The sequence below is a fragment of the Colletotrichum tamarilloi genome, assembly GCF_030869305.1.
Source record: "Colletotrichum tamarilloi strain Tom-12 chromosome Unknown Scaffold_54.1, whole genome shotgun sequence".
Classification (NCBI taxonomy): Eukaryota; Fungi; Ascomycota; class Sordariomycetes; order Glomerellales; family Glomerellaceae; genus Colletotrichum; species Colletotrichum tamarilloi.
The window spans coordinates 63,303-83,560 of record NW_026849437.1 but is presented as its reverse complement, the minus strand read 5'-3'; the positions used below and the strand labels follow the sequence as shown (position 1 = coordinate 83,560).

Genomic DNA, 20,258 nt, shown 5'->3' with positions numbered 1-20,258 from the left:
CAATGCCCATCTATATTGCCCCTTCAGGGCATTCTTCGTTCCTTCTCTATAACGATTGCTCGCAGAGAGCTAGATGGTTCTCAAATTCCTCCTTTACCTTAGTCAGGGCTGTCCAGCAAGATTCAATGTGATGAACACTAAGAGTGTGTCTTCTTCTCCCAGCTGTTCAGAGTTAGAACTGTTATGTAAGGGGGCAGCCGGCGTGTAACTCACAGGTCGAGGAACAACTTCCAAAGGATAGAGAACAACACGCCCTGAAGACCGTTGGCCAAGATTCGGGTCTTGAGGCCACGTCCGAGGAAGCCGAGGAAGCCTTCTCTTTGTATGACGATCTTTGCGGCTTGGGCTGCAATTTTGGCAAGGTCCCAGTCAGTAAGACAAGCACATAGAGAATGTTTGACAGGGTTCATCAGGAGAAGCGTTGACGTACAGTACGAAATCTGCGTGTCGTTGACTTGTCTGTAGGTCTTTACCACTCTCAACGAGTTGGAAACAGAATCAGAGATGACGGAGGCGCAAAATCCAATGAAAGCAAGACGCAAAAGCCAAACGAAGATATCACTCTTGTCCGGTTCGGGAATGTTGGCGGAAAGGTAATTGTACTACCAATGATCGTTAGTTTTGACTTGCACCTGCAGTGTAGGAAAAGTCTTGAACTGACGGTGCCAAACCAAGGGTAGTGGCCGACAAATGTGGCGGCGGCAGTCGCAAAAGCTCCCCACCACAAGCTACCGATGCCATTTGTCTTGACGCGCTGTCTCAAAATAGCGGTACCCTTCGCTCCCTGGGCCTGCAACGTCGTCTTCAAGGTATCGATGGGAGTTAAGATCATGCGGAAGGCAGCAGCACTTCAAAGTCACTCTACATCAGCATTCGTTCTAATGATGGCTTTACGGTTGAGCGAAAAGGATGAAGGTATTGAAAAGCTTACCAAAGAGAGGCAAAGATGGTCTTGATGAGGGTAGGGAGCTGATTCAAGAACGAATTCGACTCGAGGAGGGCAAGGATACCTGCGTTAGCGGCAGTGTCGCCGAAGCGGGAGACCGGTCCTATTCACAGATATGTGAGCACAACTCTGACATGATGGCGTCAAGAAGAAAGGTGCATGCACCGCATACCCTGAATCAGTGCGGCTCCGATTCCCTGGTAGTACCTGCGCACTCCTTCATCTTCATAAAGAGTGCGAGTTGCCTCCCTGAAGCCAGATCCAAAACGATACTGATAGTTCATGATAGTTCGGATGGGCTAGTGTTAATATGCAATTAGTAACGTCCCTACTCACTGGCAACAAAGCCTCGTCTTCCGCCTATTCTCACTCAAGTACGTACCATGAGTGTTAAAACTTGCAAGACCATAGCCGCGGCACCACTCAAGCCACCACCTAGAGCTCTCATAAGAGCTGCTTTGAGGTCAAACTAAGTGATAATGTGTCAGTTATTGATTTACTTGACCCATCGTCCAACCGACTTACGTTAGTATCTTTGGCATCAATCCAGCCTTTGATAAAGACTGCCAGGACGAAGATGGCGAGAACTGCCCAGAACGCCCGCCATAACCACCAGCTAGTCGTCCTCTCCCTCTTTTCCTCTCCATTCGGGCCCGTGATGAGGGGCACCTGCTCCGGATCTTGAATGCCTTCGTTGGCTCCGTTATCGTCGTTCCGATGCTCTACCGGCTGCTGGCTTGATCCGGCCTCGGCGGATGTCCCCAGGAGCGGGGTCCGCTCGTCCGACTGCTGCGGTTGGCTTTCCAAGTCTTTTTGTGCTGCCATGGTTCCAACTCAAAGATGTCGACACTACCTGGTTCTGCGGTTGGTATCCGTGATTGTGTCGTTAACGTTGATAAAGGAAAGTCGCGGCTCTCGGGGGCTCTTACTAATTGATAACTGTTTCGCTATCGCGTGCATGCGGGGGGTTATCGCGTGCTTTGAAATCCGTGGACGCCACACCTTATTTTCAGCCACATCCAACTGTCACAGCGATCAACTTGGGATGATCAGGGAAGTCTTGACATCATCAATCTCATGCTCGGATTTAGTGGAACAATTTTTTCGGTGGTTTCTCAACTGAGAAATCATTAATTCAATCTAAAGCGCCAATACATTCTCAGAACTCCAGGAGACAGCGTTTCCTATTACCGTCACCCCACGTCTGGATGGACTTCCAAACTCCTGTCGGCCCCGATCGCGTTTCCTCCGAACCGAACCTCAATGACCTTAGTAGAGCGGTATGTTGACAAGCAATCGCTTAATGGATTGACATGTGGTGAGCAGCTTGCTAGCGCAAGGTCGCCTCTGGCCTTTCTTAAGCCCCCAATGACCCAGCATGGTAACTAAGTAAGGTACATGGAAGGAACCTAATAATCTGGGTCCCACGGTGCCTCATCAGCATTCTCCTGCCAATGATAGTTAGGCCACCGAGTGAACCCGTCGTAGTGGGAGTTGCGAGGCTCGGCTTTTGCATCAGGGACATGGTCGTGGAAATGCGATGACCACTTGGGATCATTCGTATCCATGCCCTTGCCTAGATTTTTGTACGAGATGAGAAAAACGATGCGACTTCCGTCCTCGGTGTCCTTCCATTCGTACTCGTAATTCGTATAACAAGACTCGCAGTGCGTGATCGATATGTGGTTTTTGGGTCCATATCGCGGCTTGACGGCTGGGTTCCAAATGTCGCGAATTTTCTTCGCCGGATCGTATCCGTACCCTTTCGAAGCGCGGTATGCGTGAAGTTTGCTCTGATCGGCAAGGAGTCCATCGTAGTCGAATATGAAGGGGTATGTGTCTATCCAGTCAACGTGTTTGCAGCATGTTGTAAGCTCGGCTCGTTTGAGAATTCCAACGGCGAATCGAACTTTATCCTTCGTCTTGTTTGGGTCGCGGCAAGCAAAGAGTCTCGTAGTCGTCTTCACTAGCAAATCCCCTTCGCTTGACACCCTACATTCAAAGCCTTGTTGGACGTTGGCTTCCTCTCTTTTATAGCAGTAACCCCAAATAGTAGCCTGTTCTAGGAGTATTGATTGAAAGAAGCCCCTTTTATCGCGTTTCGAAACTAGGAAGGCCTTGACCATATTGAAATGAAAATCGTATGGAAGGTAGGGAGACGACAATCTCTGGTGCTGGTCCTCTGAGACTGCTTTGACGCAGGGGCGATCTGATTCGGTCGGCGCCCAACTTGAGCTGTGGTCGACTGGCGGAACCGATAAGACGGGATCATGGAAAATCTGACAGGGCAAACAAAGAATCTCCCTGCGTGTGTTGATGGCGTCCCTCTCTAGTAGCTTCAACAGATCCAGACGTTCACTAGACCCCCGATTTAGCCAAAACTGCTCGTTTGACATGATTGCCAGCATTCTTTTGCTCGTCAATGCCAAGGCCACGCGTTCGGCCATAGTGAGGTGTTTGGCGATGGCCAGGTGCAGGTTGAGTGGCAGGGCGTGATCGAGACCGGGTCCTAAGTCCGGCTTCTCCTTCTTCGGGTGACTCGGCAAAGCTTTTATCCATCGAAGGAAGCGGCGCAAGACTAGAGGCTGCGCCGGATCTTTTTTCAGCCCATCGATAGGCTGCGAAACTTTGGCGTTCGAGTCTAATGCTTGTAGTGACTCTTCACATGCGTTGGCTGTTGTGTGTGGAGCTAAAGACAAGTTTTGCGATTCAGCTTGAGCCTCATGGAAAGGATTTGTTTCTGGACAATTGTCTTTCCGTCGAGCTGCAATATCTCTGTACGATCTATTAGACCGAATGAGATGCGGCATTGCCGCTACGAGTACATTCAAAGCCATGTTCCGTTTCTGAAGCGGTGAATGAATAAGTTAGGTAAATCAGACAAGGCGGAACGACTCTTCAGTGTGCAAGCTGCAGTACTAGGAATAGCCACAAGATATTAGGGATATGTTGACCATAAATGCCCTAATACGTAAGGTAAGTGTGAGTTTATACCGCGCCCATCAGGGCTCATGTGACTCGTCACCTGTATTCATTTCGTCAAACTATCAGGGTGTTCGGAGATAGGCTTAACGCTTGACTTTCAAGTGACCCTTTCCTCAGGCTGTCAAGATGTCAAAACGTAGATTGGGCCCTTATTAGTTTCAAAGTTTAAAACTACTTTGAGCACCTTGAAACAAACATCTTGACACTCCGTCGGTACCTGGATAGGCATTTTACGGGTGTAGCGGCTTGTGGACTGCGCATGCCGCGAGAAGGCGACTTCGGCAGCGTAAATGACAGGACTAGCAGTTCAGGCCAGAGGTTCTTCAGACTTCACGACCAAAAATTCAAGACAATTCAAGCCAGTGCAATCAGCTAGGCACAGTGGATTTGTCTCCCTGTTTCAGGTCAAATCACCATGTGGCTAATGCCGGGACAAGATGTTGGGGCAAGATGCTGGGGCAAAATGTTTCGATCGTGTTCTTTATTCAGAAAGCTGGAAGGATATCCTCAACGGCCTGTGAACGACGGATGTTGTGTTACGTAGCTTACATTACTTAAGTGGAAAGCAGGATAGACATACATCTTTCGCCGAGCGGGAAGCTGGCAGGCCTCTTTCCCGTGGGTGACGTGGAGATAGAACCAGAAGGTCCTATGCCGAGCGGCGGTGGTTTCCAGATCTCTGAGTAAGTATTTATGTGTCAAGAGCAAGGCAGGCGTGAGGTGGAAGTGTCATTGCGTCATAAATCAAAGAGTGATTGGCTTGGCAGGCACACAATCTTTCAAAAAGGCAATGGACTTCTACGTGTGGAAGGACCATCATCTACGATGTGAGAGTCAATATTAACTCGAAGCTACGACTGCCAATCTGAATCTCACATAGTCCAGTCGATCTGTTCTCCAGGATGTCAATTTCGGAGAATCCTTTACGACTGAGAATTCGGAATTGTCTGCTCTACTTGCCCATCCTTTTTCCTTAGCTCCGTAGGTGGACTTTGTTACTACTGCCGACATTGTCCGCGCCACACTCATCCTTCTTTTCGGCTCAGGACCGTTGTTGATTCAGTGGCCAACAACTTATCTCCAAGTCATCTATGCAACAGTAATCTGGGCAGAATCTTAGGTAGGCATGAAGGGCAAATGCCGTATGATGCAAGCAGCTTCTGTTCACTACTCCCGAAACGCAGCCTTAGCTGTCGGAAGATAGCCAGACCTCACTCATGATTCTTACATTTCTAAACCAATAAGAACTTCGTGACGTTTCCTGTACCGATTCCTCTCTCATTTCCCCTTACCTACCCTGGCATCAAGGCTGTCAAGATGACTGGAAAGTAAGTTGGGATTACCGGTCCATTGGCTCCCATAGGCCCAGACCTGAATACCTTGGGACAGCTTGACGCCTTGACACCTTAACAGGGTAATCTATCCATTAGGTGAGCGTACTTCCAAAATGATCTCCCACTCATCCCTAACTTCTCGCCGTACTGTCTCATACCGAGGTCTCCTTATCGCCCTTTTCATCATGACCTCCACCTACCTTATACCAACATCACCACCACAATTTTTAACGGATTAGGCTATTTGTTTCGGCGAATTCTGCAAGTCATGTAATGAAAGTATCTCAGTTGGATACCGCTAAGTATTGGTTTACTTGTAAGGATAGCAGCCGTCATGTGATTATGTGGTTAATTACTTTACGTGTGCATTGGACGGTGTGCCATTTGCTACCCATAACATAGAGCCAACAAGTCTTCGCGGTGCAAAATACTAAGCTGCTCCTGAAGCCTAATACCATAAGGCTTACCGCTACTGCTCTAGTGTGAACAGTATCTCCGAAGGGTTGCCGTCCGTTATAGAGATTCCCGCGATTCCCTTGCCAGCCGCCTTAGCCACTTCTGAAGCCACCACTCCGTAAGGACTAGCCATCAAGGTGTTCCAGCCCTTCGTCTCACCGAGGTCATTAGTCGTAGTGAAACCTCCGGCACTCTCTCCAAGCTCAGTGCGTGCGTTGCTAATCGCGGTTTGGGTCGCCGGGTCGACGACTTCGGAGAACTTGATGGACGTAACCTCGTTGATATCCAATGTCGTGGCTGTCCAAAGCTGTGTAATGACCGAGCTAAGACTGAGGCCGAGGGGAACCTGGCTTGCCCACGCTTCATTGGCAACAATTCTGTACCCGTAAACATCGCAAAGGACCTTCATAATAGCTTGTTCGCCGTTTGTGAAGCCATCGGTGTAGATCGCCTTCCAACGTCCAAGATCCTTCACGGAGTAGTCTGAGCCGCCAGTTGCGCTGCCATCCTTTGCCGTGAAGGTGAGCTCATATCTGGTAGATTCATCTGCTGTAGCCGAATTGTGGAATGCTTGGCGCATGTCTGCCTTCTTTGCCGGCTTTCCCGGAGGCTTCAACAGCTCCGCGCGCGTATCGTCGACTGTGAAGCCCTTTGGTGGTCTAGGTCGGGGCTCGGTCGGCTCGACTGTTTCAGTAACATTTCCCTTGTACCAGTATACTGCTCCGCCATTGCTGAGTCCGAGGGGGATCAACGAGTTGATATCGATAATAAGACCTCCTTCTTCCTTTGACTCTCGCAGTACGCAGTCTGCGATAGACTTGTCCGACCTTGAATCATATCCACCCCGAGGCAGAATGTAGCCGACCTGATCGAAGTTGCCGTTGGCGGGAATCATCCAGATATTGTCTTCCTTGTCGTAGCCAACAACACCGCAACGGATACGGTTACCAGTGGCCTTTTGGAGGACTTGAAGAAAGGTTAGCTACGGGATACAGCTTTGGAGTTTGGCCTCGGTGGTGAGGACTGGTGTCAAGACTTACCAGAGCCATCTTTGTCGCCACCGTCGACTACATCGGCGGGCAGATACCAGGGATCAACCTTTCCCATCGGTTTCCAGACAGCTTCGCTGTCATCTCCAGGTAGAAGGTCATCGGTTTGAGCCTTTACAGCAATCAGGCTGAATGCGCCCCAAAGGGCCAACTTTTGAACGTTGATCATGGAGTACTGCATGCTGGCCTGGGTTCAATGTTCAAGAGCAAATCTTTGAAGTCTCGCTCAGATGAAGCAGGCTATTGATGCTCGGGAATTCAAGAGTATTCGTATATACTTGTGCCCCTGCCATATCCGTGCATCCTCTCAGTCAGCTTAAGGCCTCATTTACCAGCAAACCATAAGAATGGGCTCAGGGCCACTATGGCGTAACTTTCTTTGAGTGCTTCCATACTTCGTCACTTTGGTTTTTTGACATCACTGTATTTGGGTTTGCCCAGGAATAAAAGGCCACTGTCAGGCCTCCGTTATAGCAAGTCAACCACCAAGCTACGAGAGGTTTGGTTGAAATTGCCTATGGGCCTAATAACGAAGGTAAGTTTTAGTCCCTTGGTCGCCTCACTGTGTTTTACCTCGCCAAGAATGCCGTTCGTGTTATTCGCTGACTGGGCGCTGTGAGTAAGTTTGTCGAAATAGATAGTCTCCGGTTCGGATATAGCCGCCAATTTGGGTTTCAGCGATTAATTCAACTACACTCCACTCCTGGTGCGGCTCCCCCGAATACTAAAGAGTCGCTAAATGTCTGATTTCGCCTTAAGATGAGCTGCTCCCAACTTCCCAACTACCACCTGAAGCCAGAATAGAGTTTGCACTGCTTCCGAGGTGCCGAAAAAGTATGACTCGGGCGTGTTTCCGGTGAAGCCTTTCCCAACATCATCAACTTTAGTCACAGTAGCCCAGGGCCATCACTTGGCCTTCTGCTAAGGACTCATCGGTTATGCATGTTTGATTGGTTCCCTTATTGCCTTCATCCTACGTGAACAACGCATGAGGACTGTCGAAACAATCGTCCCAGGTGTTTCCTGCAGAGGCATAAAATCTCTCTAGGACCTCTTTAGCTGCGACTGGAAGATAGATTCCCATCCTCTGACTGTCTTCCTTCATACGCCCCAGAACGAAGCTCTGCATGGACAGGTTTCCACTCTTCGCCTCGAACCCGGCTACAATCATTGGCCATGTGGTGCAGATCTTCAATGCTGAAGAGGCAAGCGAGGCTTTGAGAAAAGAAAACAGCCTGTCACGATGGGTTTCCTTGACAGTCATCCAATCTTTCGAGAAAGGAATGACCTTCACACTTTGTAGAGAGGAAACACCGAACAGTGCCACGGCTGACCGATAGGTCTTGGCCATTAAGAGGTGTTCATCTGCTAAAGGTTCCGCGCTACTAGACCAGACTTCAGGTGAATAGCCCAAAATCTTATCTAAAAGACGCTCTGCTTCAATCCTGATCGAGGTGAGAGGTCCTCCAGATTGAATGCACGTTGCTTGGAAGCGAAGGCGGTTGATGTGAATGATGTCGATGAGTAAGTCGACTGGACATGGAAGCTGGGGATAATATCCAATCGAGAATACGTCCCTCACTACATTCCGTATCTTAAAGTTTGCGACTGGCGATACTTGATCGTGGGCGGGGCTAGTTGTATTGGCGAGATTCTCGATGCTAGATGACGGGCTGGAGTTAGTAGCAGGTGACGTATGCCGTGATGACTACGCCGAAGCAAGGCTAGTATGTCCTAAACCTGGTGGCCTTGATAACAAATTGTACAGGAGACACTCACACTTTACAGAATAACACTAGGGACTTGAGATGCGGCGACTTTTGACAGAACGCATCCCAACCGCCACGCATAGCAATCAACGCAGCAAACCCATTCAAGTGGACACGCCAGTTAGGCTCTGTTGCACTCCCCATAAGCTACATTCCATCAGTGTCAGGTTGCGCATGGGTGTAATAGCATTTTCTCCCTTACATCACCGAAAAGGAAGACGATTACGCCAGCCAGAGTTGCATCAGAGCATCGCGTACTCTCGTTCTCGATGTCCTTATTTAAAGCCTGGATCGCTGTAAGACGATGCTGATAGGCCCTAGCTCTGACCTCAATTGCGTAAGCGTCATTCCTTGCAGGCGATAGGCGTGACATCCGGTGCTCGATTGCCATAGTGACTAGGCCATGCCGTCGGTATGGTTTCATAGCGTGGATGTGGGAAATTGGTACAACCCACGGGCTCTTAGTGAGCTGGTTCTCGTAGAAGTATGGGTAAACCTGTTCGTTCCCTATGGGTATCGAGGTGCTTGTCAGCCCAAATCTTTTGGCATGCGCAGGTAGATCCATTGGGATAGCATGGTTCCAGAGCACTGTTTAGAAGTCTGACTAACAATAAATTGAAGCCTCAGCAATGTCGCATGTTTCCGTCCGGAGCTCTTGTCCGGGAAATACATGGATGAGCTTTACCCGGCGACCTTCTTCTTCTGGAATCTTCGGTATCGCCTTTTTTTTGCCGCTGCCTTTCAAACCCTTCTTGGCGATGTCGATTTTATCAGTTTTCGGTTTTCGTCCGCCCCTCCATGTCCGCGTCGTGACCTGATTAGGGGTCACCCAGGTCAAAGGCTTCACGTTCTCATACCCAGGGCACACTATGCCGCTAAGCTTGCACCTGGAGCATACCGGACGTTTAGAATCGCAGACCAAGCCCCGGCGCTGACATTCCCAGCAGTATCGCCTGGTGCTGCCGCTGCCGGCGCTATTGTCGTCGAGGCTCTCTGACGCACCAGCAGAGGTGCGCGGCTCTGGTGATGGCGCCATCGATCTGACTGGGAGGCGGGAAATTGAGGGGAAAGACTTGTACGTTTTAGGTTATTGGAGGTATTGATAGGAATCGTCCGTATATATTGCCGGCCTGGGGTCGTTTCGTAGTACGTGTGCCTCCTGAGGACGGGAGAGCTACCCGCCCTGCCCGCGTAGAAGAGGGGACGTTCCGCGGACGCCGGTGACTGGCGATGCGAGACACTCGGTGGATACTTGCAGCTCTTGGCTCACTCCTTCTGCTGATCGGTCAAGGCCTCACAAGAACCATGTCTTTCCAGCTTGATCTAGGGGCTGGCTGCAAGGGACAGCCGATTGTGCGAAGAACAATGTCTGAACTAGAGCCGGAAGAGGCACTTTTTACTTTGTAGCAGTACAAAGCAATATTGGGCTTCTCACTTGCCTTGCAAGACTGGAAATACGTATCTAGCCAGTTGGTTCCGTGAGCCAGGGTTGTTGTGATGCATATTGGTTGCTTCTCTAGCTTTAGTGAAAGTCCCAATAGGGCCTGCAGCATTCGATGTGTAACATGATGACGCAAGCCTGATTCTTCCAAGCATTTGTCGTAAAACCTGTTCCGAGGTGTAAGTAGTCAGAAAACACCTGACGTTTTCGGTTAGCCCTGCTTCACAAGTGTGGATGAAGCTTTCAATTTTTAATAAAATACGGGGGCTTATCAGGTTTTGGAAAATCGTTTGGAAGTGAAACCAGCCAGTGAGTAGTAGCGCACAAGACGGCGAAGATGTATACTGTCTGGTAGGACAAAATGGCTTCTTTGCATTTAGACTCGGAGAAAATCTACCTGGGTCACGCCCGTAAAGTAGTACAGATCAGTAGATACTACTCTCCTTCCTTCTCGAATCATGCATCGTCTTGATTTGACTAAGTGCACGAAGAGCACATGCACAGAAGTCAACATCGACCGAACAACCCCGAAGATAGAACTTCGAGGATAGAAGAACCGTCTCCTCAAGGACTGTAACTTTGATTGGACCCGGCACCTTAGCATCTCAAAAGACAGGTAGGAGTATTTTCGTAGACTCGAGCAGATAATTGCTACAGACCGCCGATGGCTCTTTACCGGAACTTCAGCCCATGGAACAGCACATTGTTACCTGAGGCCAATGCTGCAACGGCAATAACAGATGGGTCTGATTTCCCCATCAGACTCAGTAGGGGTGTAAGGTATTCGATCGTAGAGCCCAGAAAATGGCTAGAACGCAGTCTTTACTTTTGTCAGCCATGTGCAGAGGAATAGCCGGCCCTTTGCACACAGCCGCGCGCGAAAGGACAGATGGTCTCCCCTGCCAAGGATCCGCGAAATCAGAATTGGCAAGTTGGATCCGTGTAGATCATCCCGAAAAGCGTCGCGTCTCCGGGGCATGACACATGTCAGGCTTGCCAGCCCACATCAGACCCTTTGCAGACGGACAGAGTCTCCGAGCTACAGCCTCGGCATTGACAGAACTTTATGTACTTTGACTACCATATCTTAGAGGATGAAGAGATCATGCCTCTTTATCCGTGCTCAGAGCCGCTCCTCATTCATATGATGGCATTGAGGCTTGTAAGGTTACATGGGCACCGAAGAGAAATCATGAAGTAGGAATTTTCCTCTCAGGGAGATATCCGATGTGGCCTGTTGTCAACTAAACTAACACCTGTTGCAAAGAAAAACACTGTAGGCCCAGCTTTCTTGGCCATCGGCGGTGATTCTAAACTTGGTCTTGTCTCTTGAAGTTTCTTGAGGCTGTGCAACATTTCGGGCACGGATATCAGTCCATCTATGTATTTGATACACTTCGCAATGGCCGCCAACAATGGAGACGTTATGCAGCAATTGGTCGTTGAATGGCAAATAAGAGAAACAGAAAGCGCAAAAGCTGAAGCGTGAGTTCTGGCCTTAGCTTAGATGTGGGATGGTATGTACACAACTCATGGTAGAGCATGTTGTATTTTGCGGCATCAGGTTGAGGACATAGAAAGGAGATACAAGCCGAAAACCCCATTGCTCTAGGTTTGAGAACAGCGTGTATGTGGGTAAAGATTTGCCCGCCCCTTACAACTGTACGCGGAAGAGCTCCGACGAGGTCCTTGTCTGTCAAGGTTAAGCATGCCATCGCGGGGGTGGGTACACACCTATTTACAGTTTAGCATCTGGCTAGGGTTCGTTTAAGGTGTCAGCCATCTGCATCTATCTCCACTATGCTGGTAAACTCCGGCTCTACTCTTTTGCGATCGTCGAGAGACGACGTAATCGCTCTCCTGTAATCTCGTCATTCCCTCAAGGACTTTCGGAGAGTTGACTAATCCGCCCGGTCTACAGGAAAGCCCTCTTCAGGTGGGCAAGACATTGTGACAGGTCATTTGTCAATATGTAAAAGGGCTTAAGCTTAAAGAAAGTGCCGTCTTTTTTCTCATTTGCGCGATTCATACCTTTGAGTTGAAATCCCTTAACGCCAGAATTCTGAACGAAGTAAACTTCGGGTACGGGTGGGATTAGCCCTTAGGAAACGCCTTGTAGCAAAATAATGCTCAGCCTGAAGTATCTAGCCGCAGGTCTCGCATAGTAGTTCGACATTGTCCACCGTCCTCTCCACCGTTGCACAACGAGGCGGTAATCGAGTCCGCTGTGCCGCGTTCCGAGACGGAAGCATATTGGCCCCGGGGTACTGAAGATCTCTGAAGATCTGACTGCCTATCCCGGTAGCCCTATAGCAGAAAACGTCCTCCCCGGTATGCTTACGTGAACCACTGCCGTGTCGTCGTTGTGCAATGATGTGACGGATACTTGATAACAAGAAGTGGGCTGTCCAGTAAATTGCCAGGGCTGTTCCACCCAGCAGTTGGCGCCACCTCAGGGGCAATGATGGTGGTAGGTAGAGCGTAAGGTAGTCAAGGGGGGTCCCCATGCTACAGACAAGAGTTGGAGGCTGTGTGTCTCGTTGAAAATACCACCTCCCTCGTCCGCGAAAGGCAGGTAGACGCTACACCGAACGAGGATCAGATGATGGTATTGCTTAGTCCCAACGGTTCTAGTCTACAAGCTTGAGCTTTTGTCTACCAGCAGTTTGTCAAAGGGGCAGGAGCATGCGACTTTGTAAAATACTTAGGTAGATACAGGTAAGGTCTGGGCCCTTTGGGCCCGAGTTTAGGTCCGGCTGTTGCACCCAAGCGCGTTTCTATCCACCACCATGTGCGCTAGGTGCCAGTAATTAGACTGTTTTATGCGGGGTGCAGAACGGGACTGCATGAGGTACAGTACTTTGCTCGGCTTTTTGACCTAAATTGTAGGATCCCTGAATAGCATCGATATCGACAGACTGTACAGTCGTCCACATGTCGGTGTTCCCGCTGCCCTAGCTATGACCCAGATTTAGGAAGTATTTTGATGAGGGCATGAATCGTTCAAGTTTGAATTACGCGTCCTTGCTCAACTTATTGAAAAGTACGATGTCTTGAAGTGTACAAAAGGAATGCGGCTTCGCATCCTGCACATGATGTTGTTTCATGGACCACTCAGCATTCTTTACACTCACTCAGTCTTTCATTCACAAGAGCTTGTCTCTCATTATGTTACCACTCATGCTTCTTGGCGCCCTGGCGCCAAGTGTTCAAGCCGTTGCCCTGACCAAGGGTAACACGACCTTTGAGCAACAGTGCGCCTCTTTTGCAACTTCTCTACGTATCAACGGGGCCAACTCCACCGCCTCCGAGTACGTCCCAGCAGGAACCACCTTGCAGTTCCCGAACGCGGATCCCACTTGCAGTCGTCCCTCTCAGAATGTCACGGCCAACATCTGCCGTGTCACCGCGCGCATCGCTACCTCGCCTCGCTCTGGTCTCAAGTTCGAAGCTTGGCTGCCCGAGAACTGGACCGGCCGCTTCCTCAGCACCGGCAACGGCGCCCTCGGTGGCTGCGTTCAGTACGAGGATCTCGCGTATGCGTCTTCCCTTGGCTTCGCTTCCGTGGCCACCAACAACGGCCACGATGGCATGAGCGGACTCCCGTTCCTGAACAACGAGGATGTGATCGAGGACTTCGTGTACCGCGCCCTGACGACTGGTGTCGTCGTCGGCAAGGATGTTACCAAGTCGTTCTACAATAAGCCCCATACGAAGAGCTATTATCTCGGCTGTTCTACTGGAGGCCGTCAGGGCTTCAAGCAGGCTCAGGCTTTCCCCGAGAACTTTGACGGCATCGTCGCCGGAGCCCCGGCCTTCTCCTTCAACAATCTCACCTCCTGGAGTTGCCACTTCCTTCCCCTCACCGGCCAGCAGGGCGCGGACACCTTCATTCCCATGACCATGTGGCCGACTATCCACGATGATATCCTGGCCCAGTGCGACGAGCTGGACGGCGTCAAGGACGGCTTCCTCGAGTCCCCCGACCTCTGCGACTACAAGCCTGAAAGCCTCCTCTGCGGCGTCAACAGCAACCAGACAGACGCCTGCCTTACCCAGAAGCAGGTTGAGACCCTCCGTGGCATCTACGCGCCCCTGATCGACGCCTCTGGCGACCTCGTCTACCCGCGCATGCAACCCGGCGCCGAGCTCAGCGGTGCGCCGCAGACCTACTTCAACGGACAGCCCTTTGGTGCCTCTGACTGGTTCAAGTACGCGATCTTGAACGATTCGACCTGGGACCCGGCCACGATTACTCCCGAGGACTATGTGCGCTCATCGAGCCTGAACCTCTTCAACGTCGAGACCTGGGACGGCGACCTGTCCCCTTTCCAGAACCGCGGTGGAAAGCTCCTGCACTACCACGGCCTCATCGACGGCACGATCTCCAGCGATAACTCGCCCAGGTACTACGAGCACGTGTCTCAGACGATGGGTCTGGCCCCGGCCGAGCTGGATGAGTTTTACCGTCTGTTCCGTATTTCCGGCCTTGCTCACTGCAGTGGTGGCACCGGCGCTGCGTTCATCGGTAACCAGGCCAAGAACATGGCGAGCCTTGATCCTGAGGAGAACGTCCTCATGGCTATGGTCCGCTGGGTCGAGGAAGGTGTTGCCCCTGAGACTGTTACCGGCACCGCTTTTGTGAACAACACGGTGAGCGCTGGCGTCGACTACAAGCGTCGCCACTGCCGCTGGCCGACACGTAATGTCTTTAAGGGAACTGGGGACTACAAGGATGAGAACAATTGGGAATGTGTGCCGATCTAAAGAAACGGTCTTCGTGGTGACAGGAACTGATCCAACAAGTCAGCTTGTCGATACGTGTATTCATCAGATGGCAGTTCCGTATGTTTGTGCGGATAATTAAAATATTATCCACGTACATAATATTCTTCCACCTCCCTTGAGCCTTTCCATCGTAGAAAGGGAACTCGGTAACTTTGAGTAGCAAATGACGCGGTGATACCCTGTGACACTTCAGTATGATGCATATTCTTTCAGATGAGTTCAAATTCGACAAGGTCTGTCAGCAAGAGGTGCAGTCATGAATATTCATAATTATTAGTACTAGGTGTATAATCATTCCGACGTTAATCCAAACGGTCCTTGCTTCTAGACCTTTGGCTAGCCTCTTGAGACGGGGCTAATGACTGGGAGCCGACTTCGACAACGCTCATGTCCGACCGAACGTTGAAGGTTCGGCCTCTCCAGTTCACCGTAGAGCCGCAGAAAACAGCCCAAACCCAAATGGGAAGGGCCAGAAACTCTCTTCCGAGCCACGCGGGCAGCCATTCCAAGAAGGACCTCGGAGGTGCTCCACCAGGTGTCGCGGTGCCCCTGGCAAACTTTGGCGTGTTCTCGTCCACTTCAACAGTGTACCCAGCATGGAGGCGGTTGTATGTGAACCAATCACACGCCATCCAGATAGTTGTGAAAGCCGTCCAGTAGAGGCCAAAGGCGCCCCAAGTTTGCGATGTTCCAAAGGTGCTGTGGAACCAGGGGAGAGTGGTAACAGCGAAAGCAAAGTAGCCGCAACAGGTCAGGCTCTCAACACCAGGCTCGACCAAAGTGGCGGCGAGAACGGTCCACTTGCGCGCGCGAAGCCATCGAGCGCGACGGGCAAAGTATGCGTGTACGGACATGCCGGCCATTGGTTGAACTGCAAGGTCGCCCATGACGAGTCCGTGGTTCTTCATGCCCGGCAGACTCGACTTCCACAATAGATCGCCAATCAGGTGATCCTCGCAGATGTACTCGGAGAAGTAGTTGATGCCCTTAGGTAGGTTCTTGTTGGGTAATATCGGGTTTTGGGCTGGGTCCGTTACGGTGTCCAGATGCGATTTGCGAAACATGTTGCTCTTGCCGACGGCGCAAGGGGCTACGCCAACGGTGTTGATCGCGCTGTAAAACTTGGCGTGACTTGTGGCCATGAACATCTCATCGAGTCGGCCTCCGCCTTGGCTCTTCGCATACTCGAGGAACGAAACACTTTGGCCTTTGCCGGTGATGTGTTGCGAGGAGCTAGAGTCGGGGGTTGAATACAGGAGCGTCTGCGTCTCTGCTGAAACGCCTCCTCGAGACACCGTATCGACGACGATTGGCAGAAGGTGTACAAACTTGTACGGCCTGACTTGTTTACCATCCGGCCCGTATCCCAACAGCTTGTCAACCATCCGACCAGCCACGCCCTTGGCAACCCAGATGTTGCAGTCCATGACCCAGATGATGTCTCCTTTGGCTTCTCGATATGCGCGACTGATGTTTCTGATCTTTGGGTTTGGGCCCAGGTTGTCGATGTGGCCATCAGTGCCATGCAGTAGCGGATCTTCCTCCTCAACCAAGATTCGAGCATCGAAACCAGGGAAATCCTGTACTATCTTCACTAAGACGGGGTACGCCGGATCGCTCTTTTCGGCCACGCAGAGGTGGATCGTCAGCTTGTCGCGCGGGTAGTCTTGTCTGAATGAGGACGCTATGCACTCATAGAGACCATGCTCAAGACCCTTGACAGGACGGATGATGGTGATGTGCGGCACATCTTCTTTGCTCAGAGAGGGGGAGACGGCGGGTCGCAGGCGAGACGAGTACGAGAGGAAGCTGAAGAAGGTCAGTGGATGGTCCGCATCATCTAGAACTACACTCACATTCTGACGATACCAATGGATTGCACTGCATAGACAAATGTGCTCCATCCAGCACAAACGATCGCAATAGCATGCGCCACGGATGACCAATCTGCCATTATGGGATCGAGGCCGTTTTGCGCTGCGCGATGCGCGGAAAGGGGGGTCCTGGGATCAAGGATAGCTGGTGCGCCCAAATACCATGAGAGGGAGGTAACCGCGGCAGAAAGGAAAGGAAAATTCGTCACGAAGTCGCCGACAACATGGCAATGGTCAGACTCCCGAATCCTACCTAGAAGCGAGGAAATTGGAAATTGGCCGTAAGCTTAGCGGAGACGGGGCCGATAACCTTACAAAAGTCGGTAGGACCGGAGACTGGGAGTCGCGTGGCATGGGATTTCGACGCGCCCCACCAAGCTCGAAGCTTGAAATTGTGACCACCAGCCACATAAGGTACCTTGGGAGTAGTGACTGTGGCGGGAGCTCCGATGGAATCTGAGGCTTGAGCCAGACTGGATTAGGTAAGATTCATCATATACCCGTGGGCTATCCCCACCCGAGTTATTCCGGCCGGAGGTGACAGCCGGGCCTGGGCACGGACCAGTGGGTGAGCGAGCCTTGAAAGAGTCAGACGGCGGGGGCTTTGACGGAAGCGAGCGATGGATACGGCGGAGACCTTTTTCTACTTGGTCTATAGGGGTAAGTTTAAACTCCCTACCAGGTAGCGTGGGTCTGGCCAGGGTAGAGCAGTGACTCTCAATGGCCAAATTTGTGTTCGACGTGCACAAGAATCTCGAAAGTAATGCTGCTGATGTAATCTCGAAAAGCACGGGCGAAGATACCTGACAAGGGGGTTAAACTTTGGCCTGATACCGTAGTACGCTGAAATTTTCTGCGAGCAACACTGTTTTCTTCCTTCACCATCCACACACGTCTGCCGAACAGGATCGAGCTGCCTCGAAAAAGTGAGGTGATTTCCGGCTTGCATGGCCCAATTGACGGGTGATCTGTCGGCTGGACGGGTGGAAAATTCCTCAATTAGGTAAGTTGCTACAACGTTCTCTCAATCTCTTCTTCCCTTGGTCCATGAGGTGGTTGCCGCGGTTGGCCCAGCCCTGCTTGATCGTCGCGATGACTCTATCGCGCGGTTGAAAAAGGTTACCTTGGCTGCCCCTCCACCTGAATGTTTGCTATGATGACACCTATTACCCATTGTGCGAAGAGTGCGTCTTCATTGAACCTCTGTGCCGCGAAACAATATAGACTACAACGGTATCTGATGCAAACTTTGGACACAATTCTTTCTGTTCTTCAAGCACTGAGCCATGGACTATAAGCTAACCAGTGCCCAAAAGACAGACATGATTTGCTAGCACAATGTCGCAAACTAAAATTACGGCTTCACAGCCGGCGCAAGCTACGATGCCTGCCCAGAGCTCCTCGAAGTCTTCCACGACGTCGCGGCCGCGAGGCCCTCCGTTGCACAAGATTTACGAGTTGCCTGCTCCCATACGGACATTTTCGCTTCCTAGCTTTTATCCGAATAATCCAATTTCTCTATTCCATGTCCTTTTCGCATGGACGAAACAAGCCTTGTTCCCACCGCCTGCTGAACCGTCCACTGTGCACGAGGGTCTCTGGTCCCCAGAATCCAAATCTGTCAACATCATCGACGAAAAGTCCATGCGCGCGCTGTGGGAACAAGGGTTCTACGGCAAGGGCAACTTAAGTCGAAGTGAGCCCAACTGGTTGAAGCGCGAGCATGTCAGGCGAGGCCTGGTGCCAGGCCAGGTCAGCGAGCTGGTAACAGCCAACAGACGTGAAGAGCGAAGGCAGATGAAGTGGGAGAGAGCCAAGACAGAGCAAGAAGCCATCAGACAATTACGACTCCAGGAAGCCCAGTTGGCGACTCAGGTGTCAGGAGATGGCGTAGTCAACTCTGCTGCCCTGGTCACCGAGGCTGACGCCATCCTTGATGCAACGAACATTGATGATCCTGAGCGAGAAGCCTCGACAGACGCGGATACACTGCCTGAGCCACTTGTTCCCCTTAAATCAGCGCTTGCCGCCCAATCCAATCACCGGCAAAACAACGGTGTCGATACGATAACAGTGGCGCCCGTCACTGAGCCCGAGGCTACCGGCCAAATTTCTACCAAACCCTCGACCTTCCAAGGGGCATCTACAGCTATCGAGCCAGCCAAGATTGTCAAGCCCAGTGACTTTCTTCATTCGGCCCAAGATCTTGAGGCTGTCGACGAATCCGAAAAGGCCCTGCCGGTGGACCAAGTGCCTTTGACGCCTCTTCCTGTCACATGGAATGCTCCCGTTGGCCCATTACAACTGCTGTGCCTTCCCAACTCGCATAGTCTGTCTGCGACAGCAAACTCAACTGAGATTGAGACGTTGAATGGTGGTGCTCGGCAAGTCAACGGCATCCACGAGCCTACTACATCACAGGAAGTTGGCTTGGGTTCCTCCGAGCCCCAAGCCAAGGAACCACTCGTCAACGGCATCTCAACTATATCAGCAATTGCCTCGCCGGTTGGGCCCCTGGAGCTTTTATCTCTCCCCAACGCCGAGCCTATTACCAACGGAACGATGAATGGCGACCACGCCACGATGACGAACATTGATGAGAGCCCCGTTACCGACACTCCTCCCTCCGAAACACCAAAGCTGTCGACAATCCATGAAGACGTGGGCGTGAACGGCCATCTGATCAACGACTTGATAACGAATAACAATGGTGACAAGATGCTTCATCAAAATGGTTTGAACGGGGTGGCAAAATCCGCTGTCAGCTCTACCGAGATCCCATCAACACCCAAGTCGGCCAAACGTCGCAAGAGCGTTCGCTTCTCGCCCAAGGTTGAGTCGGCCACATATCAGCTGTCCGACCCGCCTAGCCCCAGACTCGCTCTTCACAACGGAAACAATGGAAAGGCGACACTGCCTGTCAATGGCACGCCATTGGGCCCTAGCGTCTTAGAGACAGATTCGGAAGAGGCGACTAGATCTGATGATGTCAAGAAACTTGAGAAGCTAGACGATGTCCATGCGGAGGCAGTCGAGGTCGTGAACAAGGAACACCTCCAGCTCACATCCGAGGAAGCATTCTTCCTGGCTTTCGGCATGGGTGCTCTACGAGTTATCGACCCTACCACCAAGACTCCGATCCCGACTCCTGGGCTGTTCAATCTCTTTAGACAATACTCCTACTTCCCCCGTCGCCCTACAGAGGAGCTCCAGCCGGATGATGGATTTCTTGTAAATTACGCCGTGTACCATCACTTCCGCTCCTTGGGGTGGGTTCCCAGAGCAGGTATCAAGTTTGGCGTCGACTGGATGCTGTACGCCAAAGGACCCGTGTTTGATCACGCAGAGTTCGGCGCCATCCTCCTGCCATCCTATTCCCACCAATGGTGGAAGGACAGTGACCGCAAGATCCCGCGTAAGACCTGGCACTGGCTTCACGGGATCGTCCGTGTCCTCTCCCACGTCCAGAAGAGCTTGGTTTTGGTCTACGTCGACATTCCGCCGCCTCCTCAATTGGAAGAGGCGATGAAGAAGGGGCCGGCCGAGGTCTTTAAGTTGTACAAGATTCGCGAAGTTATGGTTAAGCGGTGGTCAAGCAACCGCAACAGATGATTTC

General features: G+C 51.4%; 8 protein-coding genes across 8 annotated transcripts; 2 read left to right on the top strand and 6 right to left on the bottom strand.

Annotated features, from left to right (window-relative positions):
- Nucleotides 1-137: 137 nt before the first annotated feature.
- Nucleotides 138-1,771, bottom strand: CTAM01_10915 (uncharacterized protein; the record flags this gene model as incomplete). Its single annotated transcript, XM_060526927.1, has 8 exons — nt 138-162; nt 214-346; nt 431-602; nt 662-848; nt 932-1,049; nt 1,119-1,245; nt 1,329-1,415; nt 1,472-1,771. 8 exons carry the CDS (start codon nt 1,769-1,771, stop codon nt 138-140), a joined length of 1,149 nt encoding a protein of 382 aa, XP_060378418.1.
- Nucleotides 1,772-2,355: 584 nt separating this feature from the next.
- On the bottom strand, nt 2,356-3,393 carry CTAM01_10914 (uncharacterized protein; the record flags this gene model as incomplete). The annotated part of the gene is made up of 1 exon (XM_060526926.1): nt 2,356-3,393. One exon carries the CDS (start codon nt 3,391-3,393, stop codon nt 2,356-2,358), a length of 1,038 nt encoding a protein of 345 aa, XP_060378417.1.
- A 2,341-nt stretch (nt 3,394-5,734) lies between these two features.
- Nucleotides 5,735-6,951, bottom strand: CTAM01_10913 (uncharacterized protein; the record flags this gene model as incomplete). The annotated part of the gene is made up of 2 exons (XM_060526925.1): nt 5,735-6,687; nt 6,762-6,951. 2 exons carry the CDS (start codon nt 6,949-6,951, stop codon nt 5,735-5,737), a joined length of 1,143 nt encoding a protein of 380 aa, XP_060378416.1.
- Nucleotides 6,952-7,743: 792 nt separating this feature from the next.
- CTAM01_10912 (C6 zinc finger domain-containing protein) lies at nt 7,744-8,121 on the bottom strand (the record flags this gene model as incomplete). The annotated part of the gene is made up of 1 exon (XM_060526924.1): nt 7,744-8,121. One exon carries the CDS (start codon nt 8,119-8,121, stop codon nt 7,744-7,746), a length of 378 nt encoding a protein of 125 aa, XP_060378415.1.
- Nucleotides 8,122-8,660: 539 nt separating this feature from the next.
- Nucleotides 8,661-9,575, bottom strand: CTAM01_10911 (C6 zinc finger domain-containing protein; the record flags this gene model as incomplete). The annotated part of the gene is made up of 3 exons (XM_060526923.1): nt 8,661-8,686; nt 8,798-9,046; nt 9,149-9,575. 3 exons carry the CDS (start codon nt 9,573-9,575, stop codon nt 8,661-8,663), a joined length of 702 nt encoding a protein of 233 aa, XP_060378414.1.
- Nucleotides 9,576-13,148: 3,573 nt separating this feature from the next.
- On the top strand, nt 13,149-14,747 carry CTAM01_10910 (tannase and feruloyl esterase; the record flags this gene model as incomplete). The annotated part of the gene is made up of 1 exon (XM_060526922.1): nt 13,149-14,747. One exon carries the CDS (start codon nt 13,149-13,151, stop codon nt 14,745-14,747), a length of 1,599 nt encoding a protein of 532 aa, XP_060378413.1.
- Nucleotides 14,748-15,070: 323 nt separating this feature from the next.
- On the bottom strand, nt 15,071-16,722 carry CTAM01_10909 (ceramide glucosyltransferase; the record flags this gene model as incomplete). Its single annotated transcript, XM_060526921.1, has 2 exons — nt 15,071-16,577; nt 16,625-16,722. 2 exons carry the CDS (start codon nt 16,720-16,722, stop codon nt 15,071-15,073), a joined length of 1,605 nt encoding a protein of 534 aa, XP_060378412.1.
- A 1,258-nt stretch (nt 16,723-17,980) lies between these two features.
- CTAM01_10908 (tRNA intron endonuclease) lies at nt 17,981-20,254 on the top strand (the record flags this gene model as incomplete). Its single annotated transcript, XM_060526920.1, has 1 exon — nt 17,981-20,254. One exon carries the CDS (start codon nt 17,981-17,983, stop codon nt 20,252-20,254), a length of 2,274 nt encoding a protein of 757 aa, XP_060378411.1.
- Between the last annotated feature and the right edge of the window lie 4 nt (nt 20,255-20,258).